This window comes from Terrapene carolina, unplaced genomic scaffold (assembly GCF_002925995.2).
Source record: "Terrapene carolina triunguis isolate 2854851 unplaced genomic scaffold, T_m_triunguis-2.0 Scaffold33600, whole genome shotgun sequence".
Taxonomy (NCBI): Eukaryota; Metazoa; Chordata; order Testudines; family Emydidae; genus Terrapene; species Terrapene triunguis.
The window spans coordinates 51207-61650 of record NW_020697951.1 but is presented as its reverse complement, the minus strand read 5'-3'; the positions used below and the strand labels follow the sequence as shown (position 1 = coordinate 61650).

Here is a 10444-nt window from a genome sequence, read left to right as displayed (position 1 = left end):
AGAAGGATACAGCTCCCGGATGTGGCAATAGAATGAGCTGGTTCCCAGACAGAGCGATAGAACGAGCCGGCACCTTGACAGAGCGACAGAACGAGCTGGTGCCTGGACGGAGCAATAGAACGAGGCGAGGCCCGGACGGAGCGACAGAACGAGCCGGCACCTTGACAGAGCGACAGAACGAGGCGGGGCCTGGACGGAGCGACAGAAGAACATAGGGCCCGGGCGGAGCGATAGAACGAGGCGGGGCCTGGACGGAGCGACAGAAGGAGCCGGTGCCCAGGCGGAGCAATAGAACGAGCCGGGGCCCGGACAGAGCGAGCTGGCCCCACCCCGGGCCCCATGGCACACGCTCCCCCACCCCCCAGCGACATCCCGCGCAACCTGAGCTACATCGCGGGGCTGTACGAGCGGGCGTACTACCGCACGGTCCGGCCCAGCCTGGGCGACGACTCCGACTCGGAGGCCGAGGGGCGGGCCCGGGGGGCCCGGCCGCGGGGGCGCCAGGGCCGCACGGGCAGCAGGGGGGGGCACCGGCGTCGCAGGGCCCGCTCTGCCCCGGCCGGGGGCCCTGGTGGGGGATCCCGCAGCCGCAGCCCCGGCTCCCGCAAGCGGGTGCGCTTCGCTGACGCCCTGGGGCTGGAGCTGGCCAGCGTGAGGCGCTACTGGCCGGCCGAGCTGCCCCAGGTCCCCGAGCGCGTCCACACCCAGCTCCGGCGTGACGCCCTGCGCCACTTCGCCCCCCTGCAGCCCTTCCAGGTAACGGGGGGAGCGATGGAGGGCAGGGGCAGGCAGGGGAGGGGGATGAGGGCTGGGGGGGGCAGGTCCCCAGCTCTGCCCCCCCCCAGCAGGGTCACCGGGCTCCAAGTGACATTAATTTTCTTTCTTTCTCTCCATCCCCTCCTGCCCGTTTTCTCCAGGACTCCCAGGACCCGCTGGCCGGGCGCCTGCCGCTGGCGCCGTGTTTCTGGGACCCGCTGGGGCTGCCGGACTTCGGGGCGCGGCTGGGGGCGCAGGGCGTGTGCCTGGAGGGGGTGCGGGCTGGGGGGCTGGGGGTGGCGGGGACCCTGCGGGTTCTCAACCTGGCCTACGAGAAGCGGGTCAGCGTCCGCTACACCTGGGACGGCTGGGCTAGCTACCGGGAGGCCCCCGCCGCCTACGCCGGGCCCTCCGCCGGCCCCCCGCCCGGCCCCCCCTCCGACCGCTTCGCTTTCCGCCTGCCCCTGCCCCCTGGGGGCGCCCTGGAGTTCGCCCTGCGCTGCCACGTGGGGGGCCAGGAGCTGTGGGACAACAACGGGGGGCAGAACTACATCCTGCGGGGCGGGGGGCGGGCCGAGGGGCCCCCCAGTCCCGCACGCGACGGAGATGGGGGCTGGATCCACTTCCTGTAGGGGGCTGCACAACTGGCTTCCCAGGGGGGACAGACTTCATGGGGGGGGGGACAACCAGCTCCTCCCAGCCCCCAGATCCACATCCTCTGGGGGGGGGGCTGAAATTCACCCCAAAGCCATGGGATGTGGGGCAGGAATAGGGGGTGAGATACAGGGGGGTGGGGGAGACAGGTCTTCCAGGATGGTGGGGTCCAGGGGAGGGTAGGGCTAGGATGGGGGCAGAGCTCAGACAAACCAAAGACACGCCCCCCACATCAGGCACCACCCCTAGCCCTGTGGGACCTGCACCCCCACCCAGGACATGGCCGGGGGAGCCATTGCCTTATAGGGGACACCAAAACCCTCCAGGCCCTGCCCCCAGCTCGAGTGGAGGGTCTGGCTGCATGGGGGGGGGACATTGGGAGGTCGTTAACCAGTGGAACTGCCTGCTGGTGGACAGTGCCAGGCTTGACCCGCCCCAAGCCAGGACTGGGCAAAGTCACCCGACAATGGTGGGGAGGGGGCGGTACCAGGCTGGCTGGGCCTGGGGGGCTGATTGGGGGAGGGGGCGGTACCAGGCTGGCTGGGCCCGGGGGGCTGATCTGGGGGGGGTGTTACTGGACTGATCGGGGGGGCGGTACCGGGCTGGCTGCGCCCGGGGGGCTGATCGGGGGGGGGGTGGGATTACCAGTCTGGCTGGGCCCGGGGGAGGGGGGCGGTACCAGGCTGGCTGTTGTGTGCAGGTTTCCCCCAGGACAGCAGCTCGGAGGGGGCAGGGAAGGTGCCACCGTTCTCCATGGCACATTTGCCCGGACACCAGGGCTGCCCACATCTTGGCACCTAACCCCCCTCTCGGACCAGTCCCCTGCCCCCCCCACCCTGCCGGTGCTCCCCACTCCTGGCTTGCAGCCCCTGCCAGCCCCGCCCCAGCCCGGCCAGTGCCGCTCACTCCCGCCCCGCAGCCCCCTGCTAGCCCAGCTCCGCCCCCCCCGCCCGGCCAGTGCCGCTCACTCCCACCCCGCAGCCCCCTGCTAGCCCAGCCCTGCCCCCCACCCAGCTCTGCCCGTGCCCCTCACTCCTGCCCCCCAGCCCCAGGGTGATCCCGGCTCTATCGTGGGCCGGTTTCCCCCAGGCAGCCCGCAGGGGGCGGGGAGAAGCAGCCGGTTTCTCTGCCGACTGAGCCGAGGGTCTGGGTCTGAGAGAACCCAGGAGTCCCGGCTCCCGGCCCCCCTAGCCAGGAGGGAACCCAGGCGTCCGGCTGGTGGCCGGTTTCCGGGCTGGGCTCTGTGGCAGCCAATGGCCGGGCCGGTCCCTCCCCCGCAGGCCGCGGCCTCCAATCCCATCCCGGAGGGGGCCAGGCCGAGCCGGGCAGGGATCGGGCTGGTGCCGGCCCGGCCCCGGTAGCACCGCAGGGAGGGTGAGTTCGGCCGCCCCTCCCCCCTTTGTGTGCGGGCTCCCTGCCCTCTCCCAGAGAGAACCCAGGCGTCCGAGCTCCCTGCCCCCTCCCGGGAGAGAACCCAGGCGTCGGGGCTTCCTGCTCTAACCACCAGACCCCACTCCCCTCCCAGGGCCTGGGAAAGAACGCAGGCGTCCGGGCTCCCAGCCCCTCCCCCTCCCTGGAGAGAACCCAGGTGTCCTAGGCGCCCTTAAAGGGCCAGTGCAGGGGAAGCCCCGCCCCCTGAGCCTCCATTACCCAGGATGCAAGTGGAGCAAAGTCCCAAAACTTGGGAGGAAACTAAAATCGGAGGAGGAGGGAACGTGTGAGTGGGGGGAGTGGCTGGGGGGTCTTGGGGGCAGCTGGAGGGGGGGGGGCAGAGGGGCAGCTTGGGGGGAACCCCAGAGAGAAAGAGGAGGGGGAATATGGGGGTCTCTGGGGGTTGGGGGATCCCAGGAGGAGAGGCTGAGACAAGGGTCGGTGTCTCAGAGAACCCAGGAGTCCTGGCTCCTAGTCCCCCCACCTCCACCTGTGCTCTAACCTACTGGACCCCGTCCTCTGAGCCAGGAAGAGAACCCAGGCGTCCTAGGTCTTAGCCTCCCCCACATACGTCCTCTCAGAGCCAGGGAGAGAACCCAGGCGTCCTGGATCCCAGCCCCTTCCCCGCTGTAAGCCACCAGACCCTGCCCCTCTCACAGAGCAGGGCTAGAACGGAGTGGGGATGGGGGTCTCGGAGGGTGTAGGGGGCTAGAAGGGTCCTGAGGGGGGTTGGAGGGAGCTGGGAATTGGTAAGGAAACTGGCTGTGGGGGGTCACTGGGGGAGAGGATGGGGAGTCTCTGTGGGGTTGGGGAGCTGGAGGGTCTCTGGGGGAGAAGGTGGGGGTTGGAGCTGGGGGGTCTAGGGGAGGAGCTGGTGTGGGGGTCTCTGGGGGAGCTGGGGTTTGGAGGAGCTGGAGTGGGGTCAATGAGGAGTCTGTGGGGGAGGGACTGGGGAGAAGTTGGGCATTTGGGGAGGTATCTGGGGCTTGGGGGCCACTGGGGAGGGGGTGTCCCTGGGGACGGGGCGGGGGTGGGGGGGTCTCTGGGAGCTGGGGAGAAGGTGGGGTTGGAGCTGGGGGGTCTCTGGGGGCGGGGGGGGGGGTGGGGTTGGAGCTGGGGGGTCGCGGGGGGGGGGGGGTGGGGTCTTTAGCGTATTAGGAAGCTGGATTCGCTTATTTTACATAATTACCACATGGTGGAATTTCTGGTCAGTTCCCTGCTAATTAGTCGCTGATGATGAGGCTGATTGGCCAGTAGCCACCAGGGACTTGCTGGATTTCGGGTGACCAATCAGGACGCTCTTTCATGGGGGCAGGGGTGGGGGGGCACCTATAAGACCAAGGCCCTGCGGTCAGGACATGGTCTGGTCACCCCCCGATTGAGTCTAATTCCTGGTTCTTCATGTTTGTTGGGCGTTGTTTGGCCGATGACCCGGTAATTGCTAATCACTTGTCAGTTATTTCCGTAACGAGGGGCCCGTCAATTAATAGCGGAGCGGTAACGAATAGGGGCTAATTTCAGGCCTGGTGAGTTCTCAGTCCAGCTCGGTGAGCAACGGAAAGACCAGGTTGGCCCCAGTGATCTCGTTAATGTAGGTCTGGGCGGTTGTTCATAGAATATCAGGGTTGGAAGGGACCTCAGGAGGTCATCTAGACCAACCCCATCTAGTCTAGTTCCCGTCAATATGATTGAAACGTATCAGTGCTTAGTTACTTTAATTAGATTGATTGGTTTACTTTAATGAGCTCTCTCTGTTCCTTGGGGGACAAGAACTGTTGCTGTACGTTAGGAGCCAGGACTCCTGGGTTCTATCCGTGGCCCTGGGAGGGGAGTGGGGTTTAGTGGTTAGAGCAGCGGAGCTGGGAGCCAGGACTCCTGGGTTCTATCCTTGCCTCTGGGAGGGGAGTGGGGTCTAATTTACCAAGCATAGTCAGGCCCACCCCTCCAATCGGTGACATTTCTCCATTTGTCTGTAACGCGATGACCTTTGAATGCTGCATCCAACCGAGTCCAAAATGTTCGGAAACATGGTGGGCGTTGGTGGAAAGGACCCCATCTGTTGGGGTGAAACCTGGAGACCCAACAAATCCCCTCACACTGACAACCTGCCCAGCGCCCAGCCAACACCGGGTACAAAGTCTGAGACCCCAGAGCGAGCCGACAGTTTTAGGGAAAAGTGATTTATGACCATTAATATTGCTAAAAATTAGAAAACCAGCAACAGCTCTTCTACTGACGCTCCCCGACTTACACAAGCGTTCTGTTCCAGAAGGCCTTGCGTAACTCGAATTTTGCGTAAATTGGAAACGTATACCTGACCATTATATATACACACACACACACACACACACACCTACACACCCTCCTGTTTCTAGCATACGGAACTTTTTCCGTAATTGCGGATTTGCGTAAGTCAGGTTTGCGTAACCCGGGGGGCATCTGTACTTAGAGCTCTAAAGGTACATAGGCTAATAGTTCGTGTGCTCCGATACTGCCGTGTTGTACCTTACGCAAATATGCCTCACAGAGCTCCGGCATTCACAGTTCTAGTTCCCGTGGCCGCGTTGCTCTTCCGCTCATGCACAATAAGGATTGGTTGATAAACCTCAAAGACTGTGGGCTGGAACCGAACTAACGAGGATTCGTAGAGGTGACAGCCAGTCGACACGTTAGATCATGTAGTTTGGATCACAAGCCATTCAGTTTACCCAGTGTCCCTGTATTTAGCCTTAATAACATGCATTGGACTAGAGCGTATTTTCCAGTCTGGATTTGAAGAGCTCAAGATATGGAGATGCCACTTCCCTTGGCTGTTTGGGCCAATGGTTTTCTTCTGGAATTGGGGCTGTCTTTCCAATCGGAATTTGGCTGCCTGCTGCGTTCAGCCGTTGGTTTGGGTTCTGCCTTTTTCCGCTAGATTACAGAGCCCTTCAGCACTGGGTATTGGGATGTAGACGCCATTGGAGAAGGTGGAAGAATGGACAACGTTCTTCTAAAAAATGGGGTTCTCCAACGCTCCGTCCTCTGGGCATTGGCTGAGCTGAGGAAGCCCCTAGGTAGGAGTGCTAAGATCTGATTTTGAATTTTACGGTTCACTGTCTATCCTGCCCAGGACCAACAAGCGACCAGCAGCAACCAAAGCAAAGGGTCAAACCATGTGCCATCAATGGCGTCTGCAGCCCAAGGATGCGCTGCATGCTGTTACCCAGGTGGTGGAAGCCAGCGCCTGGTGTCACAGGGAGAGCACCAGAGGCTAGTTCATGCCATGGAGACAGCTCTCCAACGGTGGCTGCAGGGGGACTGTTGTTGCCACGCCACTACCTGTGCCTTGGAGACGCTGGCCAAATGCGCCCGTCAGTTGGTAGCACAGAGAGCGCGCCATGGAGACGCCTCTCCAATGCCAGTGGCAGCTGCAGGGGGCCCACCAGCGCCAGGCTGTTGCCTGCAGAATGGAAACGATGCTACAAAGCCAGCGGCATCTCCTGGAAGATCAAGAGCGTCATGCCATTGCCTGCGCCAAGGAAACGAAGCTCCACCATGAGAAGCGTCGGCCGACGGCGCCGATAGATTGGCGTCACAGGGAGAACATTGCTTAAATGGCTGTTCCATGGGAACCTGGCCCATTACTCACTTACAGTGGCAAGCAGCCAGATGTGATCAGGAAGAGGTTGCCCATGCGGATCCGTCTGGACTTTATCGCACGGCAATAGGGTGCAGCGGAGGCCGGGGACGTTGGGAGCGATTTCTAGGAGCGGTCGGAGCCGCGGGCTCTCGGAAGCAGCACGGGCAATAAGCCATTTGCACTTAACTCGAGGGGCCGGCGAAGCCCAGGGCTCATTAGCCAACTTTGCAGTGCCAACGGCCGTGCCGATTTTCGGTAGGGTTGTTCCAGTCACTGCTGCCTAGAGCCTCCCTGGAGTGGATCGGCTGCGGCATTCCGGAAAGACAGACAAGCAGCTGGCTTGGGGTTGGATAACGCCTGGCCTCCATATGCGAAGAAATGCACGACCCTCTAGTTTCCAAATCACTGGGCAAATATTTTGTGGTATTAGCGACTAATTAGTACTTACTGGTCAATTATTTAATTAGCCGGTCAATAACCAAGCAATCCTTTCCACAAGCTAATTATTTTTATAATGGTTTGACTATTTCTTTGTTAGCCAGTAAGTTCGTCACGGAGCAATCGTTTCTAGAAGCTAATCCCAAGTAATGCAATCGGGGTTCGATTATTTGTTAGCAGTAATTACGCATTAAACCGAATTGCATTCTTAGTAATTACTGTGCGTCTTATCCTAGTGTCTCTGCGGCCTGGTCACAGACACACAACAAGCACCGGTGCTGCCCCAGAAAACTTATTTCCAGGACCGTTTGGCTACCTCCCTAACTAACGACACCCAAAGACATAATTGTCCCTCACTAGCTAAGGAAGGTAGGAGCTGGTCCCTGAGTCCCCTGAAATATGGTGGAAATGAATTCCTGGATATGTATTTCATTTGATTATTTGAATGTTTCTGAGTTCTTGAGGCAAGAACTGTGCTGTGTGTTTCCTGCCTGGTGGGGGCTGGGAGCCAGGACTCCTGGGTTCTATCCCAGCTGTGGGAGGGTAGCAGGGTCTAGTAGGTTAGGGAAGGCGGGGCTGGGGGCCAGGACTCCTGGGTTCTATCCCAGCAGTGGGAGGGTAGCAGGGTCTAGTAGGTTAGGGAAGGCGGGGCTGGGAGCCAGGACTCCTGGGTTCTATCCCCGTCACTTTCACCTGTCTGTGTCTCTCTTCCCAGGTCTCAGGCTCCCCGGGGGGACGTGGGGCTGACGATTTGGGGTTCAGACCCCCTTACCGCAGGTAAGAGCCTTTGCTCCCCGTTGCTGTCTGGGTGGGGGGTAGCAATCACCCCCAAACACCCCTGGGGGTGGGAGAGGAGGGAGGAGGAAACTGCTTGGCTTCCCATAGAGCTCTGGGGCACCGCACCCCACACCGCCCTCCTCGCTATCTCCTGCTGATTGGGTCTCGCTCTCGCTCTCCCCACAGCTGTCCCCGTGGGCTGGCCAGCCCGGGAGCCCCAGGCCAAGGACCCCTCGGTGGCGGGGCCAGCCATGCCCCCCAACAAGGAGTCGCCAGGCAACCCCAGCTCGCCGGCGGCCCTCATCTGCCTGCCGCCCATCTCGGAGGACCTGCAGCTGGTGTGGACCCAGGCGTCCCAGACCAGCGAGCTGGACGGCCACCAACCGCTGCGCCAGGCCTTCAGCTACTTCCCCTACCCCAGCCTGGCCGACCTGGCACTGCTTTGCCTGCGCCACGGCCTGCAATTGGAGAAGGTCAAGGCCTGGTTCATGGCCCAGCGGCTGCGCTGCGGCATCAGCTGGAGCGCCGAGGAGATTGAGGAGACGCGGGCGCGGCTGGCCTGCCGCCAGGACCGCCCAGCCTTCGGGGCCCTGCTGGCCCCCGGCGACCCCCTGACGCAAACTGGTAAGGCCCCGGGAGGCAGGGAAGCCCCCGCGGCCACACACCACAAAGCCAAGCCCCAGGAATCCCCAGGGAGCTGTTCGGCTGCGGCCCGGGGGCCCCCAGAGCTGGGGAGAGCTTCCGCGGCCCCCCACCCCAAAGCCAAAGAGACGCTGACGCCGCCCCCCAGCCTTTTCCCCACGCCGCCCCCTCCGTGTCGGGCCTGGGCGGATCCTCCGGCTGGCGCCAGCCACCCGGACACCGCCTGGGACCTCAGCAAACCGTGCCGGTTGGGGGCAGCCGACGCCGCGCCGCCCTCCTCTGGAGCTGCTGTCAATGGGGCCGAGGCGTGGGCCCGGCCCGGCCACCCCCACAGCACCCTGGAGGCCCAGCGGCAGCGCAAGAGCCGGCGGAAGAGCAAGGAGCAGCTGGCGGTGCTGAAGTCATTCTTCCTGCGGTGCCAGTGGGCGCGGCGGGAGGATTACCAGTGGCTGGAGCGGATCACCGGCCTGCCGCGGGCAGAGATCATCCAGTGGTTCGGGGACACCCGCTATGCCCTCAAGCATGGGCACCTGCGGTGGTTCTGGGATAACACCGTGCCCCCCACTGCCGCCCTGGAGCCCGGGCCCCGCACGGACACGGGCCCGCTGGAGCGGTACTGGGCCGCCCGGCAGCAGCTGCGCCAGGACGACCTGCCGGCCCTGTGCCGCGAGTCGGGCATGGGGGCCCAGCAGGTGCTGAACTGGTTCTACTCCCGCTCGCCCGAGCCAGCCGAGGTGGTGGTGTGCCTGGGCGAGGAGCCTGAGGATGAGGACGAGGAGGCCGGGCTCATGGTGCAGGACGACGGGGAGGAGGAGGAGGAAGAGCCGGAGGAAGAGGACCTGGGCACCCAGGAATGAGGAGCTTCGGAGACTCCCCGGGGAGGGTGGGGGTTGGGGGGAACCAACTCGTGCGCTGGGGCTCTGTTCTGTCTAGTTCCTCCCTCTGTTCTAGAACCCAGATCTGGGTCCTGCATCTAGTTCCCCCTCCCTCTCCGTTCCTGGGCCCCACGTTCCCCCCGCCTCTCCCCAGCTCTAGAACCCGGGTCCTTCTCCCTTTCTGTTCTGGAACTTGATATCACGCAGTTCTGCTCCCTAGATCATTGTTGTAATTCGCTCTCCATGCCTCAAGATCCAGATCTGGGTTTGTTTCCCCCCCCCCTCGTCTTGGTGCTCTAGAACAAAGTACTGGCTCTCCTCCCTGTTCTAGAATCTAGGACCCTGTTTCGCTACCTCTGTGTTCTAGAATCCCAATCATGCCCTGGTCCCCTTCCTCTGCTAGAACAGAGGGACACCCCAAGCTCTTCCACAGGCCCTAGAACTTGGAGCTCTTGACCTAGAACCCAGGTGTCCAGTTCCCTCTACCATGCTCTAGACCCCAGATACCATTTCACTCCTAGTCCTCTACTCTAGAACCTAGGTTCTCCGGTTACTGGTTTGTGCTCTAGAACCCGGAACCTTCTGACCAGTTGTCTGGATTCAGGTATGCTCCCTTCTCCAGACTTCCCCCACCACTCCCCCTCCTTCAGGCACCTCTGTTTCTAGAGTCTGTCCTGGTTCGTCCCTCCCCCCCTTCTAGATCACGTTAAGGCCCTCTTCCCCAGAGAGACGGGTGGAGGGAGCTGGGTGGGGGCAGCATCTGGCCTGGAGGGGGTGGGAGATGGTCTGTGGGGGGCTCCCTGGGTTTGGTTTTACAAACTGGGCAGGAGAAAATGGGGCGGCGGAGAGTGGGCGCGGGGCGGCCTTTCCCTGGCGGCTGTTCGTCCTTTCTGGAGTCGTTAATTTATAATGCCCGGCTGGCGCGAGTTAAAGCGAGGTTTGAAGTTGAACTCCATGCCTGTGGCCTGTGTCTGACTGGGGGTGGGTCCGGATGGGGGGGGCGGGGAGGGCTTTGGTTCATTCGTTCACTCACGTTCTCGGTTCTCGTTCCCACGGCGGTAGCTGGCGCACGTCAGTGGGGAGGGGTCCCTGACGCTCAGTGGGGGTGTGTCTCCTCTCTCCTCTGGGTTCCCTGTCACTCGTTTCCTCCTCTCCTCCCTCATTTCCTCTTCCCCACTCCCTCCTTCAGCACCCGCCTCCTGCTGCCCCCTCGGCCCACTCCCACTAGGGCTCTGGGAGGTCGGGGTTC

General features: G+C 62.5%; 2 protein-coding genes across 3 annotated transcripts; both read left to right on the top strand.

Moving 5' to 3' along the window:
* Positions 1–339: 339 nt before the first annotated feature.
* PPP1R3E (protein phosphatase 1 regulatory subunit 3E) lies at positions 340–1388 on the top strand. Its single transcript, XM_024197187.1, has 2 exons — positions 340–745; positions 895–1388. Exons 1-2 carry the CDS (start codon positions 340–342, stop codon positions 1386–1388), a joined length of 900 nt encoding a protein of 299 aa, XP_024052955.1.
* Positions 1389–2734: 1346 nt separating this feature from the next.
* HOMEZ (homeobox and leucine zipper encoding) lies at positions 2735–9937 on the top strand. Of its 2 annotated transcripts, none has more exons than XM_024197185.1 (3): positions 2735–2784; positions 7617–7678; positions 7865–9937. In XM_024197185.1, the coding sequence occupies exon 3, from the start codon at positions 7930–7932 to the stop codon at positions 9175–9177; it is 1248 nt and encodes a 415-aa protein (XP_024052953.1). In that variant the 5' UTR covers positions 2735–2784; positions 7617–7678; positions 7865–7929; the 3' UTR covers positions 9178–9937. The 2 variants fall into 2 exon arrangements, with proteins under 2 accessions (XP_024052953.1, XP_024052952.1); XM_024197184.2 differs by lacking the exon at positions 2735–2784 and adding an exon at positions 3007–3127.
* Positions 9938–10444: the final 507 nt, after the last annotated feature.